The sequence below is a fragment of the Anneissia japonica genome, unplaced genomic scaffold (genome assembly GCF_011630105.1).
Source record: "Anneissia japonica isolate Jap-2015-1 unplaced genomic scaffold, ASM1163010v1 scaffold997_len2565447_cov190, whole genome shotgun sequence".
Classification (NCBI taxonomy): domain Eukaryota; kingdom Metazoa; phylum Echinodermata; class Crinoidea; order Comatulida; family Comatulidae; genus Anneissia; species Anneissia japonica.
The window spans coordinates 1,410,879-1,436,344 of record NW_022696369.1 but is presented as its reverse complement, the minus strand read 5'-3'; the positions used below and the strand labels follow the sequence as shown (position 1 = coordinate 1,436,344).

General features: G+C 34.7%; 1 protein-coding gene across 1 annotated transcript in view; it reads left to right on the top strand.

Moving 5' to 3' along the window:
* LOC117102052 overlaps window positions 1-18,094 on the top strand; it is a 29,490-nt gene extending 11,396 nt beyond the window's left edge. Inside the window, exons 11-31 of the mRNA XM_033242267.1 lie at window positions 120-2,990; window positions 3,260-3,309; window positions 3,401-3,522; window positions 3,703-3,848; window positions 4,679-4,897; window positions 5,161-5,387; window positions 5,780-5,977; window positions 6,329-6,454; window positions 7,051-7,159; window positions 7,383-7,547; window positions 9,107-9,177; window positions 9,279-9,527; window positions 9,922-10,015; window positions 10,111-10,315; window positions 10,930-11,272; window positions 11,658-11,891; window positions 12,200-12,286; window positions 13,049-13,230; window positions 13,786-15,895; window positions 16,348-16,498; window positions 16,660-18,094. Of these exons, the coding sequence (XP_033098158.1) occupies window positions 120-2,990; window positions 3,260-3,309; window positions 3,401-3,522; window positions 3,703-3,848; window positions 4,679-4,897; window positions 5,161-5,387; window positions 5,780-5,977; window positions 6,329-6,454; window positions 7,051-7,159; window positions 7,383-7,547; window positions 9,107-9,177; window positions 9,279-9,527; window positions 9,922-10,015; window positions 10,111-10,315; window positions 10,930-11,272; window positions 11,658-11,891; window positions 12,200-12,286; window positions 13,049-13,230; window positions 13,786-15,895; window positions 16,348-16,498; window positions 16,660-18,056 (9,356 nt within the window). The 3' untranslated portion in view covers window positions 18,057-18,094. The remainder of the gene's footprint in view (window positions 1-119; window positions 2,991-3,259; window positions 3,310-3,400; window positions 3,523-3,702; window positions 3,849-4,678; window positions 4,898-5,160; window positions 5,388-5,779; window positions 5,978-6,328; window positions 6,455-7,050; window positions 7,160-7,382; window positions 7,548-9,106; window positions 9,178-9,278; window positions 9,528-9,921; window positions 10,016-10,110; window positions 10,316-10,929; window positions 11,273-11,657; window positions 11,892-12,199; window positions 12,287-13,048; window positions 13,231-13,785; window positions 15,896-16,347; window positions 16,499-16,659) is intronic.
* The last annotated feature ends 7,372 nt before the right edge of the window (window positions 18,095-25,466 follow it).

Below are 25,466 nucleotides of genomic sequence, written 5' to 3'. Positions count from 1 at the left end.
AACAATTAAATATAATTTTCAGCAATTTCTATAAAATATTTCAAATTCAGAATAAATTATTATTGACCATTTCTGATAGCAAAACTACAAAATATATGTTCTTGTCTTTTGAAATTAAGGTGATGGTGTGACAGAAATCATACAACAGGCTGACGTAGGTAACATGTATAGCATGTTTTATCAATACCAAGTACCAGGATCCTACAATGTAACAGTAAAAGCTGCTAACATGCTAAATAGCCTCCTCATCAGCACTCTGGCTCACATGGAGTACCCGATAGAGGGCCTAACAGCTTACATCCAGGGAAACAGCACTGTACACACAGACCAGTCTGCTTTCATCAAGATTGTCATTGAGCAGGGTACTAACGTTGAGTACACCTGTGACTACCACGATGGTTCCGCACCAATTAAAACCACAAAACACTTCTGTAAGCACATGTTTATTGAACTTGGTCCGCATCTAGTTACTGTTGCAGCAGCTAACCACCTGAGCGCTGATGTCGTCTCTGCTAACGAGACCTACTTGGTTTTACTCCCTCCTATTCCGCAAATGATCCAGGATCTATCAATCCATTCTGAAAATGCTACCATATTTGGTAATCCAACATTCTTCTATTTGGAGAAGACCGCAGGAAATATGTTCAACTGCACATGGGATTTTGGTGATGGCTCAACTTACATTATTGATCGGACAATGTATTATACAGCAGTTATCCATACATATGAAGAGGTAGATGAATACGATGTACTACTCAATTGTAGTACCTATGTGTACCCGCCAGTACAAGCCTACAAACATATACATGTGCAACTGCCAATCACAGGTCTTATGTTTAACATCACCCCCATGACAGAATATGGAATGGACTTTTTGGTTAATTTCACCATTGAGACTGGTACAGATGTAGTCGCAACTATTTTGTATGAAGGGTTTGTTTTTCAAGCATACGTTGATAATGATTCAGGAAATGGCTTTGGAGTTATACCAGCAGCATATGTCAACCAGTCAGGATGGGTTGAAATTGTCATCACTGCTGAAAACTTAGTCACTCAAAAATTGTTTCTCACCAAAAAAATATATGTGCAAAATGAGGTGACAGGTCTGAAGTTTTGGGCTGACAAGCCTTATGTGGCGGTGGGTACAATTGTCACATGTTATGTTTCCTTAGACACTGGGACAAATGTGACATTTGAATGGCACTTCGGGACAAATTATGTCGTTGAAACGTATTTGAATGAAACATCATCTAGATTAAGTGATTCTCGTTCTCATTTCTACTCACAAGTTGGGTTGTATGCCATGTATGTCATTGCCTGGAACCGTTTCAATGCATTCACCAGCACCCCAGTGCTTATTGCGGTCCAGAACAAAATCCATGGATTTAGCATCAGTACTAATGACGCTAAAGTTGAATACCCTAATGGGACTGTTATCATAGACATTCAATGGAACACATATTTTAAAACTATACCCACTAATGCAACCCTCACAGTTGATTTTGGTGATGAATCCGAGTCTTATGCAACTACTCTGGATGATATTCCTCAGATTGCGATTCTTCGTCAGACGTCAATTGATTGCTCAGATGCCACAATTCCACACTTTGAATCTCAGTGTCAAATTGATGAAACGTTAGCAACTGAGAGCACCAAGCAGACTATATTATCCATAAAGCATAGCTACATACCAGGAGTTTACACCGTTACTGGCCTTGTATATAATTTGGCTAGTGAACAGGCCATAACTCTTACTGTGCAAATACAAGAACCAATTGTTGGCTGCAGCATAAATACATTTTACTTGGATGGTGAAGACCGGATACAAGGAGGAGGTCCTGCAAACAATTATTTCTCCATAGAACATGCAGTTGTGTTTTCCGCTAACCATACTCAAGGTACAGGACTTAGGTTTGGATGGCGATTTGGTGATGATGTTGTCCTTTTTACAAATGATTTGTTTACTCCACATGAATACCCTGCAGCTAGAGGCTACACTGTAAGACTCTTCTCTAGAAATATATTTGGATCAGTGGAATGCAGTACACAAATATTTATGCAGAAGAAAGTGATTGGCTTATACTTGGCTCATAGTGGTCCTACATCCAAGCATCAACCAATCACCGTCATTGTTTTTGTTGTGCAAGTTGGTACATCCGTCACATATATTCTTGATGTACCTGGTAAGATTAACATGACTTATTACCTGGAGACACCAGTGTCAAACCATGATTCTATTCAAGAAGCTCTAAATATCATGGATAATAATATATTCCTCCCTTTTGATCCCTTCACACACTCTGTGTCAACTTTTGAACTTACTTTCAACTCCTCTGGTAACTACAGGGTTGATGTGGTTGGATTCAATTTTGCTTCATCAGCATCTGCTATGACATATTTACCAATCACAAAAGAACCATGTCAGCTGCCAAGAGTGATTATACTGGGTGGAAGCAAAAACTTTAGCGACCCTCTGACCATTAAAAAGAGCTTCAACTTTATCCTGTCATCAGACATCGGCATCTTTTGCCAGGAAACTATCTCTGCCACAATCAGATGGTCTGTACATGTCCTTGAGTTCTTCAATGGAGAACCACTGCCTCTTGACGCCTCAAACAATTACAATCAGCTGTCTAAAGATGTCTTGCTTGACCAAGCCCAGCTTGTCATTCCAAGAGGAGGTTTAGATTATGGCTGCTTTGTCATACAGCTTACTGTTACTATGAACAATGAGGCTCAGATCAGCAACTCCAATCATACATACTTACAGGTGGTTCCTTCGCAACTTGTTGCCCACCTATCTGGAGGACATTATGTTACCCACATCAGGAATGAGAGCTTGCTGTTAAATGCATCTTTGTCTTTTGATCCTGATGCAGTCAATTCTTCCAGAGGCAATGATGCAATTGCAGAAGGCTCAGGAATCAACCTCCATCCAGATCCAGATCTCAACATAACCTGGTCCTGTCGACTTCAAGATGGGAAATCAGGTAGGAGGATTTGAAATTTAGTCTTTGAATGGTTAACAATTGATTTAGCTCATTTCTGTATAATAGACAGTTCCCTACCACAATTTTGTACATTTCATAACATTTTTGAATACTTATGGATAAACTGATAAAGCAATTTACTTGTGTGGAAATTGCCTCTCGAAAAATTGTCTGCTCCTCTCAGCAATCTTGCTCAAAAACGATGTGGGGATGGTCACTTCTGTTATGTTTTCAAGGTAAAGTCTGAACATTGCAACAAATGTCGTCAGTGTTGACGCAGATAATGAATGAGCCAGAGGAGTTGAACTATGATACACAGGTAACACTCTAGTACAAAAATTTCTTGTATGGAATAACACAAGTAATAACACTCTAGTACTTCCTTGTATGGAATAAGTTGACCTACTCAGGCCCGTAGAGATGTGTATAAGAGACAGTTCTCAATCAATGTTAGTAAAGAGGGAAGAAAGAGTACATTATTTGAGCAGGAGGTTACCCTCATTGATGGCTATTTTCCTATCATGAACATTATGTGAGTTCTGTTCATATTAATGTTTTATTTAAATTGTTATTAATTAATATTCATCTATAAATATTTTGCTTTTTTAATTGAAATATCATTTTTATGTTCTGTTGATTAGTATTTATATTATTTACTTATCTTTATTATATTTAATTTTTTATAATACTGCATTTGTATTTTCTACTGTAGATGCATTGAGAACTGCAAGTACAAAGTAAGTCCGTCTCATCGTCTAGTGATAAGAGCTGTATGTCAAAACTGTGGCAACAACACTGGAAATATCCATTATGATTGGCAGATGCCACTATCAGGTGCCTTTAATGGAAGCATCACAGGTAAGTACTGCATTCAGCTGTATTCAGATTTATTTTAAATACAGTATAAAGGTATTTTACAAGCTTAAAATTACACAACAAACATTGAAATACAATAAAATATTCACAACCTACCAGGTAACTATGTCTTGCCTATGGACAGTAGTGACTTAACCACCTTGTGGTTAAATTTTGATCTTTCAAATTTGAGGCCTAAAAAGTTAAAGGAAGATAATTCAAAAGAATTTGTGGCTGAGTAACTGCATTGCACATGCCTGATTTTGAATAGCCGTGGCCATTGCCACAAAAAAGAAAAGAGAAAAACTGTGGTGTTGTATGAGATTTTCTGGAAAAATAAATACATTCTCTGTGACTACAGTATGTTTGCTTAGTTTACTTACTCAAAAAAAAAAAAAATACATTCAATTTTATTTACATTTAATTTTATTCACAAACATGTTTTCATATATAAATAAAAAAATTCTACCCAGGAGTATCAGTATCTGATTTTGAATAGCCGTGGCCATTGCCACAAAAAAGAAAAGAGAAAAACTGTGGTGTTGTATGAGATTTTCTGGAAAAATAAATACATTCTCTGTGACTACACTATGTTTGCTTAGTTTACTTACTCAAAAAAAATACATTCAATTTTATTTACATTTAATTTTATTCACAAATATGTTTTCATATATAAATAAAAAAATTCTACCCAGGAGTATCAGTGGTTAAATGGTTTTGAGTGCATTTTCTCATAAGCAGCTATTAAATATGTAAAACATATGTAAATGGGTAATGACCATGGTGATCGAATGAACTAAATACTGACCAGCACCTCACTTATTTCTTTTCAGGTCCCAATAGCAAGTACTTTGTTATTCCATCCACCACTTTGCTTAAACAGGCTGGGGAAACATTATTGGTTTATCTTAGCGTTAATCGGGATCATTCCCATATGGTAGGAAAAGCTGACTATGAGTTTATTGTAGGATTACTTCCAGAGGCTGGGAGCTGTTCCATCATTCCCATATCTGGAATATCATATGAGACATCTTTTTCTATCAGCTGTCACGGTAAGAGTTTATATCTGGTAAATTGCAGCATAACATAGTTTCTCTTGAGTGTAAAACTTTGTGGTTCAGATGCTTGCTTTCCATTCAGTGTCCTGGGTTCGATGTCAGGATTTCTTCAACAACCAAAAACAACTACTCTAGTCTTCTTAGTAAGCCTCATAATGAGAATGTATATATCATCACATATTTTCATTCTGTATTGTGCAAGTGTACTTGCTTTTTGGATGTGAAGAAATGCTTAAAAACAATTATATCATTACCAGGATATTCATCACAGCAGTACCCTTTAAGCTATGAGTTCCTTTACAACCATCGACCACAAAACAAGTTTGTACCAGCAAGTTTGTATACCCTGATTTACCACAGTCCAGAGGGCAGCACCCCACTTTTTAACCTTCCTGCAGGTGAAGGAGATGACAATATTGTGCAGATTCTGGTTAAGGTGACAGATGTTGTTGGAGCTATTGTTGAAGAGGCATTACAAGTCGAGGTAAATAGGGTTCATGTTTAAAGTACCTCATTGATTTTTGACTTGCATCAGTGTTGGGGAACTGTAGTTCTATAGTAGTGTAGCAATTAACAACAGCAATGGTGACAACATCAATTATAATGACAATAATAAGGATAGTGAAAATGATTTTATATTATAAAGTCATTAGATACATGATCTCAACTTGGATTCTTAACCATGCCTGTAATTCAGTGAACATCATTATTTCCAACTAGGTCCCCATTTATACTCCAAAATGTTGATAAAATATCTCAAGCAATATTACCAGCCTGGTGCTTCGACTTTAAACTTTTATATTTGAAACCCAATTACAATTTTAGTACATCCTTGCTGCATGCTTTCACAATGTTTTTTTTTTCTTGTGCTTTCAGGTAACAGCTTCTACATCTGAAGTGGTAGAGTCCAAATTATTAGCTTTAACTTCCAACCAATCCAACACTCTGTTAGATGAGCTAATAGCAAAGGGAGATACACAGGCATCTGTGAAGTACATTGGTGACCTCGCTGTCATGTTAAACCAAGTTTCCAAGCAGGAAGGTGATACTTGGGGCAAACAATTAAACCAAAAGGTATTTTGGATTTATCATTTATTATATATCTTATATTTAATGATTGTTTATTGGTGGAATCTGGACATATATCTGTAAAGGATCCAGTACTGCCTGCCTTTATCAAAACATTTTGATTAATATTATTTTTGCAAATAAACGGTTTAGCAGCATGCCGTCCTATAAAACAGTTGCATGTTTTTAACCATTTATGATAATTTTAGGCCCCATTTCTGCTGCAATATTTTAACCCATTGTATAGGATTGAACCTGTGATAATGGGAGAAGACAGTGAACATCAGAGCAACCGCTGTACGTATCTAATGCAATTTGTAATTATTATCTACTTGTAAATACATTTATATGTTGTAGTTACGATCAAAACTTGTGGATGATGTTGAAAATGTTGTGCTGCAGACCATTGAAACATTGCAACAAATGTCGTCAGTGTTGACGCAGATAATGAATGAGCCAGAGGAGTTGAACTATGATACACAGGTAACACTCTAGTACAAAAATTTCTTGTATGGAATAACACAAGTAATAACACTCTAGTACTTCCTTGTATGGAATAAGTTGACCTACTCAGGCCCGTAGCCACCGGTACAGTTGGTCAGGTTTCAACCTGACCACTTTTTTGTCTATACAATGTAAAAATATCAATTTTTTCCAGGGGCTTTCCCCTGAACCCAGACCAAGGGGGCCCCCAGCTTCAGTGCTCACTTCGCTCGCAGCCTGACCACTTCAATTCACATGGCTGCAGCCTTTGCTAGCCTCATTATAATCAGTGATTCTGAGCTCTATCTGAAAGAAACTAATAACATTTTTGTTTACCTTAATTGTGGACGTCTTTGTAGCACAAGTATTTTATTGGCTTTATGTTTTCACTCTGAGTCTTCTGTCTCAGACTGTGTTGAGACGTAAAATTACAAGTACCATTTTACATTCTTTTACTTTACTTTTTTACACATATATATACAGACACTTATGAATTTTTAAAAATTTCACCTTGTATTCACAATGATGCAGTGTTTTATAACATATACTACACTGTAAATTATCCCTTATAAATCTTGATTGATTGTTGATTGTAGATTAAAGTTTCTAAAAAGTATTCAGATATGCTGAGCTTATTGCAGACGAACTTGAATGATCAATTATATGAAGAGAATGTTCAAGCGATATCAACCAACTTCTTTGCTGGTAACAAATATTTATATTTTTCTTTAAAAAATCTCTATTCCTATAAGGCATTGTGTTTCTATTGTTTACTATAATGATTGTTAATGGTATTTTTTATCAAAGAGTATAGTTTACTGACTATAAATGTTCTACACAACAACCTTAAGTTTAGCGTCTGAGTGTAAACAAATATGCATTCTATCAGCTAAATATCCATTTGTTACTAGTGGGTTTTTTGTTACAGGTGCATCCAACCTACTGAAAGCAGCCAGTTATCAGAGTACTGAATACTACGACCATCTTAGCACTGATCCTGAAGCCTGGAATAAATATTTGGCTGATGCTGATATTGCTGCAGATGATGATGTTATGTCTAAAAATAATTCTGCCATGCTTGGTGTCATGCAAGGTAAAAAAAAAGAAATTGTTTGTTTTAAATTTGCATCTTAAGCCAACAGTGTACTACTGTATATTTATACATAGATATAAAAAAACTCAATTAACAACACTGTTACTGCTGCTGCCAATACCTTATACCACCACCAAAGCCACTGGTATTACTACTACTACAAAAACTACTATACTTCTACTATTGTGCTACACTTAAGACATTTAAGTGAAACCATTGGATGTCTGGATGTAAAACTGTTTGAATTGTTGTGGGTTGGTAAGTCGAAAGAATGAACCAAGACTTGAATATGTTGTGTAATGTTTATTAAAACAACTGCAATACCAGATCATTATAAGGCACAATATACCATAAGAAAAAACCCTGAAACAATAGAGAAAATAAAATAAGTAATGTGTATCAAAGTTATCTCTTCAAGTCAAAACACAGGATGTAGCGAGCGGTAAGGCCTCAAATACACAAGTTGATATTGTTTAGCATTAGATAATTTAACTCCCATTTCAAAGATTACATTAAAATCTTACAATACAAGGTAAAGGCTATTATCAATTGTTAGAGGTTAAATCATAGTCTCTTATTGTAAATTATAAATCTCACATTACTGCACATCTAATGTAACGTCAAATTATATCTTCTCATGGGTACGAACATAATAAATTACAATAACTCTGTTATACATTAATCTCTCAGTGTACAAATTTCAATTGAAAATCCTCTGTTTAACTCGGTAAATACATGAAATCATTCATCAGTTCTCATAGTATAATCATAACATTAACATTACGGATGTTGCATCTCATCATTAACCCTCAAATAGCACAAGAGTTAGCGACAACCAATATTAAAATGCCAGTCGAACATGTGGAAAAACTTATCTACAACTGTATCTGGAACCAGGCGCAAGGCTGGCAATAAACAATTGTTAGCATGTTTTATCATATTAGAAACCCACATTAATTACATTTGTTCTATCTTAGACACATTATCATAAAACATTATAACAACAATTATCAGTAAAGTAAGTTGACATTTTACTAAGCATTCATGGTAATAATCATCGTAAACTATTTAGCCAAAATCAGTGCATAATCTCTAGCGGTCAATCTGTACAGCCTACGCAGTACTGTATAGAGCGTCGATGTTAACATCCTGCTAGCATCAAATACTTCATTAAAATACACTAATATAATGACTAAACTACACTCTGATAAAACTTAGTATATTTGTATTACAATATTATACAAATTACAGATGTTATTACATACCAGATAACTGCAACAAAGATTATTCTTTGAAAGCTACTGCATAGAATCAAACTCTGTCTCTACACAGATTGTCTCAACACATACGCCTTGCCTCTTTCAACTGTCTTACATTCAACAAGTCGCACGCTAGGCCGTAGAACAGAGACGATCTATGTAAATTACTCTGCTAGTAAGCAGTACTTACAGAATAATGGAACATGTGCTCTAAGAAAAAAAGTAGTTCTAGCTAAAATAAATAAGTAGTACAATAAAATCAGTCTCCAACAAAATATTGGGTTTTTTTCTATTCTTCAGCACTGTTGTCAGATGATGTCAAAGCTGCAGCTGATCAAAAAAGTATGCCAGTTCCTGAACTGCTGGATAAGGTAAGATTCTACTATTAGGCATTAATTACACTTTATAAAAATTTTTTAATTTTTTGACAACAACATGCTAAGGCAAAGACATAACTGGTTTTTTTTTTCAGAGCCGAAATGTAACCAAGAAAATGTTAGCCTTTGTTGACAGTGTTTCCAATCTCATCCTGAGACATAAAGTTCCAGGAAAAGAGGCATTATTGCTGCAGACAGATCAACTTTCACTGTTGCTCAAGAGGGAGGACTTGAATTCCCTAGGCCTAAGATTTTACTTGAGCCCTGATGGTAGTTGGTTCAAAATACCTAAAGGCATGCTCACTGAGCTACACTCACAATTTGGAGACGAAATCATGGTTCAGGTGAAAATAACCATAATTAAATAATTAATTAATAAGGTTTTTTAATTAATTAGTTTTGAAGAACATGGCTCATCCAGTAAATTAGATTATGTAGTGACATTAATTGTGAAATTTGCAAAAATTGAACCGTGATATCAGCATTGAAAGTATGGAAAAAGTAATGATAGTGATATTGATAATGATGATAATAAGGTTGAGAAGCCAAAGCAAACTTTGTGCCTGGAACCGATACAATTGAGAGGCAAGCATGTCTTATAGTATGAGATTTTTTAGAGTATTTGAAACTGAACACCCTAGAATTAGAAGGCAAACATCCCACCCACCAAGCTACAGCTGAAGTCCCTTCATTGTATTGTTTGTAAGTCTTAATGAATTCTTTTTTTATTATTTTTAGGTGATGAGCATGCCTGATAACCCTTATACATGGCATGCTAGTGGATATGAAGTGAGGACATCAGTTGCATCATTAACAATGAGAAATCTTGAAGGTAATTTGTCATTTCCATCTAGTAAGCAGTAAATCACTTGCCTTTTTATAAGAATTTTATTTAATAAATAATATTTTGTGGTGTTGTTGGTGTAGGTGAAACATTGGCCGTATCAGACCTGAACTCCAGGCTTGAGATGCTGTTACCAAGAGGTGATGCAAGCACGTTGGAGTTCGACACATTGAGTACTGCACCAGATGAGTTGCTGTTCGTCAATTTCAACATATCAGAAATGTACAGCTCCATTCATATTGATATTGTGCCCACTGATCCAAGAACACAGTTCACAGCCTATCTCCGGTAAGCTCTTGAAAATTTATCATACTAAGATGTAGTGAAGTGCCTTTAGAGGACCAAACAAAACTATGCTTGAACCATAGAATTATAATAATGTGCCATATAATCTGACATAGAAGAACTACAGTGAATTTGCCTGTATATCATTTTCCAGCTATGACTACAAGAGGATATTATTATTTTCATTAAAAATTGGAATTCTATAAAGTTTAATTTTAAGTACTCACATTAACGTTTCATTACACAATGCATTTTAATTTTATGAAAATATGAAATTTTAATTTTATGAATATGAGAGTCTGATAGTGATAGAAAATTCTCAACATGTATATAATTATTATTATTAATTCATTAAAAATTGCAATTCTATTAATTTTAAGTACTCACTTTAACGTTTCATTACACAATGCATTTTAATTTTATGAAAAATATTTATACATCACATTACCTTTATTTCAACATGATAAACTTACTATTAATATTTTAACCTCATACATAATTCCACTAAATTTGTTAGTAAAGCAATCAATTCCAATCAAATTGACAAAAAATTGAAGATATTTTAAAATATAATTTGTTTTATTCAATTCTGATTTCTTTAATTCATTTACTTATAGATTTGGTTTCCGTCCAACCACTAGACTTTACGATTTAAAGATTGAGATGCCTCTGCCATCACACAGCCTCTATGAATCGATCTACAATGATACAGCCAACATCACTACCAACCCTTTCACATGGTTCATAGCTGAGAATGTCCTTTATTCATTTGGTAGCTATTACCTAGCTGTAAGACCAAAGCCACTGCCCAAAGACAAGTTCACAGTCTTGTCTGGCCATGGCAATGATAGCTATGCAGATGACCCTCGTCAGCAAGTGGACTTCGATATCAAGATTTATAACGCTCGGTGCCTTTTCTGGTCAGAGAAGTATGAGCAGTGGTTCCCTCATGGTTGTGAGGTACGGCTGGTTTATGTTTACCTGTGCTCATAACCTGTGACCAATGCTACCAAAAGCTGTTTCTGCATCTCTTGATTATAAATGTTTAACTTAATTTAACTGACATTCCTATAAATTGTGTAGCTGTTTCGAAACATGATTAGTAAATAATTAAGTAACTATTTGTACATAGATATACTGTACCACGATTACCAATAGCAATAAATGTATTGAATCCTTAAAAATCTTTCATATTATACATATTGTATATGACAATATTAGACAATATTTTTTTGTAGTTTCTTTAGAATATATATATGATAATTTTTTATTGTTTTGAAATGAAACTTTTTGAAATTATTTATATGAATATGAATGAAAGATTAATATTGAAAATTCTCTATAGGTTGGAACTTTGACAATGCCGTCTTTTACACACTGCCTCTGTAATCACTTGACAGCATTTGGTGGCAGTTTCTTTGTGGCGGGGAAGAAGCAAATATATCATATCGAAGAGACAGTCATCATTGTTACCCTTGAGGAGAGTCAGCTAATGTACTATATATTGGGAGGCATTCTCTGTATTTTCCTATTCTTACTGTTACTGGCTTTTAGACTTGATAGACAGATAGATGAAAAGGTAGGCAGTTTGTTCTGATGAATGAGTTTAAACGTCTACTTTGGCATAGATTAGAAACTCCCAATTGTATATAAAGGTTTTTAAAAATTTGCGAGAAAAAGTATTGTCCTCAGCATGATTCATAAGACCCAGATTCCTAAGAGTCCTATTCCTGTTTGGCTGATCCACCAACTGAGCTATGAGCTTAAGCTGGTTTACTTACATCAGGACATGTTTTTTCTCATGGTAATGTGTAATATCTATTGTGAATGAATATTGGATAAAATATTGCTTTGTTCTCAAACCCTATCGAAATGCTTACATTTTAGATGTTTGGTGATCTTCAAACTGGTCCCTACAATTACCTGCTGACAATATTCACTGGTAATGAGATTGATGCTGGCACAACCTCAGAGGTGAGAAGACATCTTGTCATGAATCCATTTGCTATCAGTGTCACTAATTACGATGGAATGTGGCCCATTGAGGTTCAATTTGCTTCCACTCACTTCCAGTGGTGTATCCAGGAGTCTTGAAATGAGAGGGGTTGGGTGTGAAGGTGAAGTGTGGGAGGGGCTAGATGATTAGGTGAGGGGGAACTAGCTTGCAAAATAAGGTGATTTGATGTGATCTTTAACAACTTGAGCATGATTTTATTGCTTCAAACATTTTAATTTGAGGGAGGGTGACTAGGGGGCAGGGCAGTATTTGGGGGGACGTACATACACCACTGCTCTCTTCCACCTTACTACAGTAACCACTGACCATGAAGATCCTTTCACTCTGTTTCAGTTTCAATGCTGCTTTCTTGTATTTCAACTGGAGTGGTGAAATGCAAGTTTGTAATATGCACCATCTTTGAAAAAGACTAGTAGTTTTTGGTTTATTAAACATTACACTGTCCACATTATACAGCACTCATTGCTGATAAACCTTTGTCACCTTTTTGTATTATTGTACTTCATTCATTTGTATATCTTTAAAAAGCATTAGGCATTTTGAGGCTGTTAGCAAAATGTATTTGGTCAAAATTGAACTATTATTATTATTATTATAAATTGTAGTTTTGTATTTGCTAATACTGATAGCAATAAAGATGTTTAAGCCATTGCTTCCCATCTGCATGAAGGTTAATGTGCATGTTAAACAATATTGGTATGGTTATTTTTAATATCTAGATATATGCCATGCTGTCAGACGGTTCTGCTCTTAGCTCTGGCCTCTACCATCTATCAAATCCTGACAACTTATCATTCAAGCAAGGAAGCATTGATGCATATTTCATGTCAACTCCGAAGCCTCTAAATAACATCACCTCTCTGACCATTTATCTAGATGGCCATGGATACACACCCTCATGGTAAGCTTTGGTAACCTTAGAGAATCTAGATCACAAAAATATTACTTATCTCAACAAATTGAAAAAGGAACTACAGTATTGAAAAATTGCAAGGCACTAGGGTTGTATATATTTTTGGTCATTCAAACATAGTTGAAGTTAATAAATTTTTTATTAGATTAACAGAAATATTAATTATCAATTAGTCAGTGATATTATATTGTAATCATCAGTATCAGTGATGGATTCAGGGGGTGCAGGCCCCCCCCCCCATATTGTTCAAAATTTTGTTTTAAATGGAGATAAAAAGAAAAATTATATTCAAGTTTTAAGTCTGAGGGTGCAATTTCTGACCATTTAGAGGTGCCATAATCACAAATTTTTTTTCCTCGGCCCCAACTATGGTGGGACTGAGGTGGTATAGAACCTCCATCTGTGAAAGTACTGTACCTCCCCAGGCCCGCTCTATTTTGAATTCCTGGATCCGCCACTGATATTATTTATTATTACATTTTTTACTTTAAAAAATTTTATATTACAGTATGTTCTGAAAAGTGTTTTATTGTATTTCTGTAGGCACCTGAGCCATGCTTGTATTATGGATTGTTGGACTGGTGTACGATATTTCTTCTTTTGTAATTGCTGGATGTCAAAGAATTGTCACCCTCAGACATTTAAGGCAACCAGTAACAAAGAACTCTCTGGGAAGCTACATTTGTTTGATACTGATGAAATTCATCATGGTTTCTGGTCATACTGGAGAACAATTGGAAGCAGTTTGACCTTAACAGAGATAACTGTTTCCTGGTTGGTTAGTGTGATGATGATCATTTCCTGTTGTATTATTTTTCATAATTATCTTGGCTGGAAAATAGAAGTTGACATCCCATTTAATTTTTCTGCATCATCAGTAATGTATGGTTTGCAAGCAGGTTTAATTTCCCTTCCTGTAAGGTTGATGTTCATTTATTTCTTCAGTTCAATCAAACCTCGTTTAGCTACATATACTTCTGATGAAGAAGAGACTAAATTAGAAGAGAGTCGTCAAAAGCCGCAGCGACAGTTGTCTTTAGAAGATGTAGCACTGGAAGAAAATGTTTCATTTGATGTGGATAGTGTTCGTTCTAGTGTTTTCACCAGCTTCCCAGAGTTAGAGGTTTCTCAACATTCTTTAACAGCCATGCGAGTAAATTCTGAAACTAAGATTAAGAAGCGGGATGCCCAACCTGCAGTTAAAGGCAGTGTTTCTCGTCGGTGGTCCCAGATGCGGCACCATGGTGCTAAAAAGCATCCGTCTCAGAAAGACAGTGAAAGCAGCTCATCATTTACATCAACCTCAACTGATGCTTCCTCTGAAAGCAACATGTTAAAGAATTTAAATCAGAATGCTAATCCACAAGAAGCACCAGAGCTAATGTATATGTTTGGTGGTGATAATAATCAGTGTTTGAAAGAGGGTCAGTGCTCTTCTTTCCTACAAACTGCAAACCACCCAGAAAAGCAGATGCATGCTATTCTCTGCACATTAACTAGAGATGTTAAAATGTTTAAAAAAACAAAAGATTTGCAAGACAAAAATTGCTTTATTGAACGTGAACGAGTTGAGGAACTGATATGTATTAGGAAGAGCTGTAATGATAATTCAGATACTGATGGGATGTCAGCAGATTCAGAAACTGTTAAAGAAGAGTTGGATAGTGGTGTAGTTACTGAGTGTGAGGATCATTCTCGGTGCACAATAAAGAAAGAAATAAGTGACTTTGCTAGACGATTTCACCAGTTCACACTAGAAAATTCTGGACGTATATACACAGGACCTGTGAATGAATTGGGTCATAGAGAGTTTGCAAAGACTTACAATTATAATAATAATGCAAAGAATACAGATAAAAAGAAGCAAGTGACTATATCAAAAACATCAAAGAACAGTAGCAGAGATGGTAGATCTGGAAGCAGGAAAAAGAAATCTGGAGGTAAAGGAACCAAAGGATTTCAAAGAAAATGCAAAGGTAAAGAAATGATCCAAAAGAACTTGTGGAAGCAAAAGCAAAGGATGCATGCTGAACTTGAACAGAAACAAATGCAGACTGATAAGCCATCGTGTGTAACTATCTTACTAGAGAAAATCTGCAGAAGCAGAGAAAAGAGATATTTACCATGGTGGGTTACCATTTGTCTTTGGATACTTGCTCTTTGCATAGTTGCTGGCTTTGGATTCTTCTCCATCTACTTTGGCTTGGCTTATCCAGAGATAGTGGTGATGAATATGGTGGTTGCGTTAATATCAGCATTAATCATAAGTTTGATGAAGGTACCAATCCAATGGGCATTAAATGCTTTTTTTAAATCTTTATTTTGGAAGAGGTTTTCAATGTCAAACACCAGATACATTTTTGAACCTTTGCAGAAAAGAAAAGACTTGAAAGCTTTCCTAAGATTCCATAGATTCAAGAATAAAGCTGCAAAATCCAAGATCTATGGTTCCATGAATTATGAGCAAAAACCAATTACAAAAAACATGAGGACATTATGGATAATTGTGAAAATATCAGGAAGAGGATTATTTACGGCTCTGGTGCTACTATTGGTTTTTGTTTTCAATGATCCACCAGCTTATTATATGAAGAAAGCAACAGAAGACATGTTTGTGTCTAATTATGAGACCAACTCTGTGTCATTTTATAAGGTAAGGTTCATTTAATTTCATCTAATCCTGTAGTAAAAATGCAAATGTAATGACAGCATGGTTTTGATTGTTTATTATGTGATAACTTTTAATAGTTTATTTATGTAATACAACTTGATATAGCATGAAAGATTTATTAGTATTCAAACAGATTAAACAAATTGGGATACTCAATAAGACAATGGGGTTTTGAGTGGCTTCTGAAGGAAAATAGATGTGCAAAGGGGTTTCAGAAGCAAACTTGCATGGTGAGAGATCTTATAAAGCCAATTTTTGGTTCCATGAAATTTTGAAGCAGATTTGGGGTGCTGAGGAGATTATGAAGCAAATTTGGAGTAGTAGGAGGTACTTAAGCAGCCACATAGAATCTTTTGTTTCGTTTTTCTTTTTTTCTTTTTTTTTATAACCTCATTTAACCGTATATAGGCTAGACTTCTCATTGTTTTTTTCAGGTAAGCAAGGGAGAAGATTTCTTTCAGTGGTCAAAGCAAACTTTTCATCCGGCAGCTTCTTTGGTGATAGACAGATCGCCCTTTTATGATCATCTTATGTTTCTAGGTTTTCCTCGATTCAGACAATTTAGAGTTCAAAGAACACGTTCTGGTAAGTGAAAGCTATTGATCTATTGGGTAGGGAACATTGTTAAATTCACATTTTAATATGCATTTTTGTCTTATATGTTTGAGTGCTTATACAAATCTGTTATATATATGCTCTTAGGCCTATGTGATATGAAATTATAACCAAAATTATTTTCTTTTCAGATTCTTGCAGGAACATGAATATGACAATGTTAATTAAAGAACTTTGTGCTGTTCCATTTTCATCCACAACAGAAGATCAAAAAGAACATTTTGTCTCTTGGTCTCAGGATTTAACCAGTGGATCCCAATTACCTGGATATGACTACATTTCTCCAGAAGAATCATCTGGAGGAATAGCCTACCGTGGCAAATATGCTTCTTATTCTAATGCCGGTTACATAGCAGAGCTTGGACCTTCTTCTGACAGAGTATTAGAAATAATTGACTATCTCCAGCAGAGGAAATGGATTGATCAGTTTACCAGAGCAGTCTTTGTTGAATTTGCTGTAATAAATCTATACACAAGTTCAATCTGCATTGTGACACTAGTAATGGAGATCTCACCTGGTGGCTATGGTGAGTCATCAGCAAACTATGCTGTCCTTAGATATGCACCTTCTGATATAGATCAGTATATTGTGATGGCTTTAGCAATACTGACACTAGCATTGCTGGTTTCAAATTTAAGGTCAATGAACAAACAAGGCAGAGCATTCTATCAGAAGCTCAGTAACCTTGGAAATCTTGTGTTCATATGTCTTTCATTGACAGCAACTTTTATGTCTTACATGTACATTGGGGCATTAAAAACTATTTCACTTAGAGAGGCTAGTGTTGGAGAGCTTCAGGAACTTGCTCAGCAACAGCAACAATCTAATGTATTAGCAACAGCATTGTTGATGGTCACCATTCTGATGTTTCTAGATTCAATCAGCTGGATTCCTCATCTTGAATATCTTACAGCCACATTAAAGGCAGTTCTAAAGAAAGTTCTTCTAGCACAGCCGATCTATATCATGACGATGGCCTTGTTTGTGTTCCTTGGTAGAATCTTGTATGGTAGTGTTCTTCAGCCATTCTCATCTTGGGTGCAGGGTCTTCAACTTCTGTTTAGAGTCCTTCTGGGAGGCCTTCGAGAAGGAACACCAGATGATATGACATTACCCTACTTTTTCATAATTTATGTCATAATGACCAGACTTTGCATCCTTCTAGTCTTTGTGACAATCATCATTAGGATGTACTCAGCAAAGAAGTTAAGACTAGCTCTTGAATATTTTGTAGAAAGTGGAGTTAAGTCAAAAGCCATTCGTAGAATCCAAACAACATTTTGCATTAAAGAGACTTTAGATAAAGTGCGATTTCGGAAATCATTAGTTGCGAGAAAGTGGCGTTTGTGGAGGAACCAACAAAGTATTAGTAAAGTTGTGCTAAAAAAATCTAACAAAATGATACTGAAGATTGACAGCATTATAAAAGAAGTTGTGTTAGACAACAAAGAGTTGTTTAAAAGGCCGGCTGACCTAGTGGATGAAGTACTACGACAAATAGGCCAGCGGAAAGGTACTACAGTTTAAAATATATGGCAAAATTTCCCTGAGAGGACTCATAAAATCCCCTTGGCATCTCTCTTTTTAATTAATCTACAGTATCACATAACATAGTGATATATGATATTGCATTGAATTTATTTCATAGGCCAATTTTAATTTGTTTGTATATTACTGTGTATATTCATATAAATGTTGGATTATTGCAAAAGCTTAATATATTAATTTGAAATTGTATCACTTTCGATTTGGAAGTAAATATCAGAGCAAAAATCAATATGAAATATTTTATTTATTCATTTACTAAATGCTATTGCTATTATATATATATATATATATANNNNCACATCTAGATGTGTATAAGAGACAGATATCATAAAACATTAAAATACAATTGTTGGCTTTCATTTGGTACCAAATTTGTAGCCATGCACATCATGATTTGATAAAAAAAAAATAATAGTGCAGTTTATGTTAAAGTTCAAATGATAATGACTATCTAGTATTGGTATGAGAAACACAGCAGTATGTTAATTTAGCTTTCAAAAAGTATCAAATTTATTGGTGTAGATTTAATGGTTTCCAAAATACGTACGATTTATGTAAGCATGATACCAAAAAATGTACCAACACAAAATTTAGCCTTCTACTACCTTACTCCTATTACTGTACTGTAATTTTAACCTTATCGACAGATTTTCTTCTGAATGATGTGCAATGTAATTTTTATGTGCCATATTTTTGTTTATTTGTGTATTATAATTCGTGAATGTGCATTAGGCCTACATTTAGATGTAAACCTTATATAATATATCAACATACTAGGAAAATAGCAGTTTTTAACTCCGATTACATGCTTTCGACATTGAATTTTATTATTACTATAAATAAATGTAAATTGTAGCGATCGTTTTTTATATTACAATAATTGTTAATACATCAATTTAATGTTTTTATAGAGTTTTATACAAAATGTTGCAAGTTTATTCCAATTGTTCATATTAAAAAATTCATTTATAATAAATTTCGTTTGATATCAAATGGTTTGCTTCTTTTTTGCTTGTTTTGTTTCTCATTATTATTGTATTGTATTTGCTGTCCTGAACGAAATTGAAAAAGAAAAACAATACTGTATTGTAAATTCCAAGAGTTGGGTACAAAAATTCACTCTACCCTGGTACGATCAAATAGCGGAGTATGCATTGCATTAGAATTACAAAAGCTGCCAAATGTCCTAAATCTAACAAATATAAATGATAAAGTTTTATCCCTGTTTACTATACAGAATTTAATATTATATACTTCACATTTTTAAACTATGTAGTGGTAATAATTAATGTTTTACTGTACCACGTATCATCGACTTTTTTTAAGTTATCAGACAGTAATGGTTTGCTCTCCCTATAACACACCACAGCGGTCAAAATGTGTGGCTATCATAAACTTATTTTTTGGCGTTATAGGCCTAAACTATACGACCTCTTCAAGACCTTACTTTTTAATTTGTAAGTTTGCCTCTCCCAACCGTCCTTGTTTTACATATATATAGGCCCGTAGGCAGGATTTTCGATGTGGAGGGGCGTTTTTTGAGAGCGAAACGGAACTTATGCTGGGCCCCTATGGGATCCCACCGGGGTGGGGCGAAGTCCCCGAAAGCTCCGACAGATTGGAATTTTGAGCGCCTTGTAAATGGATTTCTATTCTATTTAAATTTTTAATCATTTAGGTGTTGTTAGGGACCTAAATCTTTAACTTTTTATGCCCTTTACATCTGTACAGATAACATTTAATTGTTCATAATGGATCCATCTCCTGTCACTGGAGCTAATAGTTTCCAACAAATTTCGTACCGCCAGTTATTAAAAATCAACGGCTTGAAGAGCTGGCAAATAATATGCAATATGTATATTACAGCTAGTTTTTACTGAATTAAGAGGTTCTAAAAAAAAAAAAAGACTTGTAATTTGGAGGTCGAGTGAGGTTTTGGGGGAGAAACCCCTGGACGCTCTGACGAAGTTGCATTTTGAAAGCCTTATAGGATTTGTGAAACCCATATTTGTGAATAGGCCTATACTCTGTAAATTTTCATTTGTTTTGGGTGTTGTAGGGACCTGAAGAAATAACGTTTTTATGTCCTTTACTCTGAAGTCCTACAGACAAAATTGTTCATAGTGGATCAATCTGCAATCACTAGTGTAGCTGATAATTTCCAACAAATTTCGTACCACGGTAATTAAAAAACAACGGTTAGAAGAGCTGGCAAAAGTGCATTTCACGTTAATCAGGAACGATTTTTAGTGATTTTTACTTTCAAAAAGTGGACTTTGAGGGTCGATCCAGGACAGGGACCTAGATGCTTCGGCAAAGTAGCATTTTTAGTGAATTATATTATGATTTATTTCTCAAACCCATTCATGAATATTCTTTTTAAATTTTCATTAATTTGTGTTTTTAGGGAACTGAAGAAGTACCATTACACCGTTTTATGTCCTTTACATCTGTAGGCCTATAGATAATATTGTTATACAATAGTATAATCACCGGGGCTGAACATTCCAGCAAATGTCATACCACAGTTATCAAAAATGGTTAGATGAAATACACACCATAGCATTTAGCAATAATTTGAAGCAATTTTTTGAAATAGGGTGAAAAAAAATGGACCTTTTGAAATTTTGGGAGGGGGTGCGCGTCTGTAACCCTACCCCTTGCCTCAGGGCCTGGTACGTACTACTAACTTTCGATGCCACATATTAATTTGGTACTATCGTTTATACAGAGTAAAAAAGCAGTGGCCTGAGAATTGATTCTTAATCAACCGACATTATCATAAAGACGCTTAACAATAAAAATAATGTATTTTTTGAACATTTCATTTGGAATGGAGATAAACTGTTAATGTCAGTCTGATGAAACCACTAGGTTAATGGTGAAACGTTACTGAAAATAAGAGAATAACATTCTACTTTAATATTTAGAAAAAAAGAATTAACATTAATAAAACAATGTCTTGTTTATATACCTCTCTAGGTGGCGTTTTAAATGTAAACAATACTGCATGTATGGAGTGGAGAGCTCACGAAGACTTTACAATAGAGTAATAACAAAATGTGAGTACAGAGTATTGAACGTTTTGCATCGTTAATTGAATAGCTAAATGAAATTCTGTCATCATATTATGTTTATTATTTTGACTAACTTTGTTAGTTATTTTACCACGACAGAGGTATGCACTGACATGGCTGCATGCTGTCATACAACAACATACATTCCAGTGATTCGCTAAAACCAGGGAGTGTGGAACAAAGGCCTGAGAAACTGGCTTACAATGTACAGTAGCTGTTTTTTTAAAGCTATTGACAGTGGGAAGAGATGGTTTTCATTAAAACATTATCAAACAAGTTTTTTATTCAGAGGTGGCGACAGTGGAGTGGGTGGGTGTGCAATTACAATTACATATATTATTAAATTGCAATTACTGTACACTCAAGCATGACGACCCCCATTCCCCACCCATTGCTCCCCCACCCATCGTCTCCACGACGAGGGCGTCGCACTGAAAATAATAATTCACCGATCCCACTAATGTTATTTTGATAGCCAATCCTTAATATTGTGGTCAAAGCGAACCAAAGCCGTTAAATATTTCTAATGGACCAAGGATTTAAGTTATTTTACTCTGACTGCATGAGGCTCCTGAGCCCAGTTTTTTGGCAGTTTTTCTTCTTTTATCTGACAGGGGCACAATTCGTCGGGAGAATTTTAAAAAAAAATGTATTTCCTACTTATTAATACTCTAAAATCGATTAGCCTTTGAAACCCCTAAATTGTCAAAATTTTTGGGGCTTCGCCCCCTGGACTACTTTTGAAACCTTTTAATCGAAGTTCCATCACGCCCACTTTAATTTCGTCGGAGAAATCTGACCCTTCGTCGGGACATCGCCCCCCCCCCCCGTCGGGCAAATCCTGGCGCCTCCCCTGTTCTCTGATTCTACAAAAATCTTTAATTGACTCTCAGCCACTTTAAGGTCTATGTATATATAATTATAACAAAGGTATTATTTAAGTCTGTCTGTTAATTGACAGGATAATTCAAATTTATAATTGTAAGGTAATAACTTGCTAAATTCAAATATGGTTTTTTAGCTCTTGACAGACAGTATATTTGTAAATATTACCGTATATCATGAAAATTGTTGTGTATGAAGATATAGCTATACTGGTATTAAGTGTATCTCAAATGTTTAAATATATTTATGAATCAAGGCCTATATTCATTTCTGTCGAATCGTACACCATACTTATTTACCATACATTTCATTTACCCATGACAATCAAATGCTAACACATTTTTCATGCTATTGCAATTTAGTAGGCCTACCCTATACAAATGTATTCATTCAAACTCATTTTTGGTATTATGGTACTAAAAAAATAATAATTGATATGTAATATAATGCTGATATGATAAAAAAAAAATGTGAAGTACCATTCTGTTGTGTCAGCAGCATCGTCCGTACAATGCGACAACTGAATGCTCAGTGGGCCAGTGTGCTCACTAATTTGATTTATTAATTGTTGATACTTCGCGTTTTAATTCTTTTTGCTTCTAAAACTTTTCTCAATATTTTTCTCTTCCAGTAAGGTAGACAAAAAATCCGAATCCACATATCAGGAAAGGATGTCCAGACTTGATCGTGAAAGGGCAACAAAACTTACCAACTATTTATAGATAGACGAAATTGTTATCACTCATATCAAGCTTCCTGCAAAATTGTGGATATGAAATTAATTAAAATATGTGAAATTTATTTGTTAAAAATTATCAAAAATAATGTGATAAATATTTATAATTTATGCTGCATACGTTTATTAATATATAAATTATTGTATTACTACTAGTAATGTTTATCTTAATAATAGAGAAAAAAATATTGTTACAAAGAATATAGGCATATGTAATAAAAACCTAATAAAATATAACATTTTAGGACTAAAACCAGGCCTATTGACTTTTCCAAATGTACATGTATATGCAATTATTTATGTGTTGACAAATATACCAACTTGATTTCAAATACTTTGAAATAAAGATCAAATGGAATTATGAATTGTTTCTCATCTTATTCAATGTCTGTGTTTACTTTAATAAATCTAATAGGGAAAAAATAAATCGATGCTTCATCAATACTGTAGCTACTTTGTCTATAGCAATGAAATCCTTTCGGGGACGCCCTCAACAATGCAACATAAAACCGGAAATGACGTAGTTGCTAGGCAACAAGCTCATGCATAATCATGAATATTCAGTAACACCTGTTCTAATTAGACTAACAATAAAATCTTTTTGGTAGATTTTGTCAAAACTGAGCTAAAAGTTTTTATTGTTAGTCTAATGAGCACAGGTGTTACTGAATATGCATGCGATGTAGCCTAGCAACCGACGTCATTTCCTGTTTTGTAAAATCCGACGGTACCTTGCTCTGAAAATCGCAATTTTTTGTAACATGTGGATATTTTAAATAATTGTGTCTATAAGATGGTAGTAGCCTATAATAGTGAATGGTATATTTGATTCGAATTAAATTAATTCTAATATATTTAATTCGATTATATAATGATTGATAGGAAACATATACTATTACATGTAATGCAATTACGATAAAGGAAGTACAAAATGATTATTTTAATTTTATTTTTTATTGATTTTCACATACTCGGAAATGTTACATTAGAACTAGGCCTATATTAACATAATATAAATCAAACACAAATATTGTAGTTTCATCGTATAATAGAGATAAAATCTAAAGAATATGTATATATAAAGCTTAGACATAATCATATTTAGCCATGTACTATGGGTTCGATGTATACTTATTCGTTGTACAAGAAAACATAATTTGCTAAAAATTAAATTCCGAAAAAATAATTATGAAATTATTAGGCTGATGATCCAGTGGTATAAAATCTAATAAATATTGGCACGTGAATCTTTACAGAAGACCAATTAAATCCGGCTATTGGTAGTAGGCCCTACATTGTGTTTCGGCGACAATCGTTGATCGTACATCCTCGCGCTTCTTCTTGATGGATCGGTAGATTTGACCCGAGACACTGAAATGAAAGAGATTTAACATGTGAGAAATATATATACAGTGTACATGTAAATTAAACGTTAAGTTTAATAATGCGTCGGAAAGGTCCTGAATATAAAATTTGTTACTTTATTTTTTTAAATAAAGATTAAATGGGAATATTAAATCTTTACATTTAACCAATACTTTATCAGAACCCCTTCAACGCCCAGTCTACAATACCAAATCTTGCCTTCACCGCGTCAGGGGTTTTAGCTGACTCTCATATTGCTGTTGGTCCATTTAGTACGATTATCTTATGTTCCTATATGTGAGCCGAATTGTGGTTTTTCTTTCTCGGGGGGGGGGGGGGGGGGGGGGGGGGTGAGAAACAAGAAGAGTTTCTGAGGGAAAATTCCCCGTGCCCCCCGCCCCCATAGCGCCGCTACTGACTATAAAATAATATTACACTTTATTAAATTATCTTAAAGGATTTCACCTATTTTTAAGAATACTTAGAGTTACATTGTTGAGTGTGGGTTGCACAAAAATGTACCTGCGACCAAAACTATACGGTATGTTACTTAGCTAAGAAAGAAGCTTTAAAATACAAAAAGGACTCTTTACAAACTGATTTTAGAGCACGGTCTCTTGTCTGAAAAACCATGTAGACTTCCACAACAACCAACAATGGATGCTACATTAAATCAACACCATAGCGCCTATATTCATACATTGTACAGCTACAGTACGGCATAGTGCACACAATTTCTTACCTTTGTACATTTTCCAAACTATAAGGAACACCATTCTGGAATTCAATATATTCGAAATTTTTTGGAGACGACGTGTCTACAAGTAGTTCACATACAAGCGTGATTTCGCCGTAATTTGGATGTTATCAAACAGGTGCACAACCAACCAGGTATCTAAAAGAAAATTCCAATAACAGTTTTATTCTTGAATTTTTAGTACAGTGCCCACCTCTAATTAGTGATCTCCCTCGAATTGGTCTAGCCAAGGGGACAAAACCTCATCACCAATCCTTCCCCAGCCCCTCTCAGACTCGCTCTTTTACAACGGCGTAACGCTGGAGCCGGAGGAGACCTATGACTTTCAGAGACTAGGGGGCCTTTTTGAGTTTCGGTCGCCAATCGTGGGTTTTAGATGTGCTCGTTTTTTAATTATTTTTGTCATTATGTTTTAACGACGAAATAATTAATGATGTAATATCAGTGACGAATCCATAAATTTGAAATAGAGGGGGTCTATTTCACAGATGGAGGATCTATACCACCTCAGCCCCACTATGGTTGGGGCTGAGGTAAGAACATTTATGATTATAGCACCTCTAGAGTGC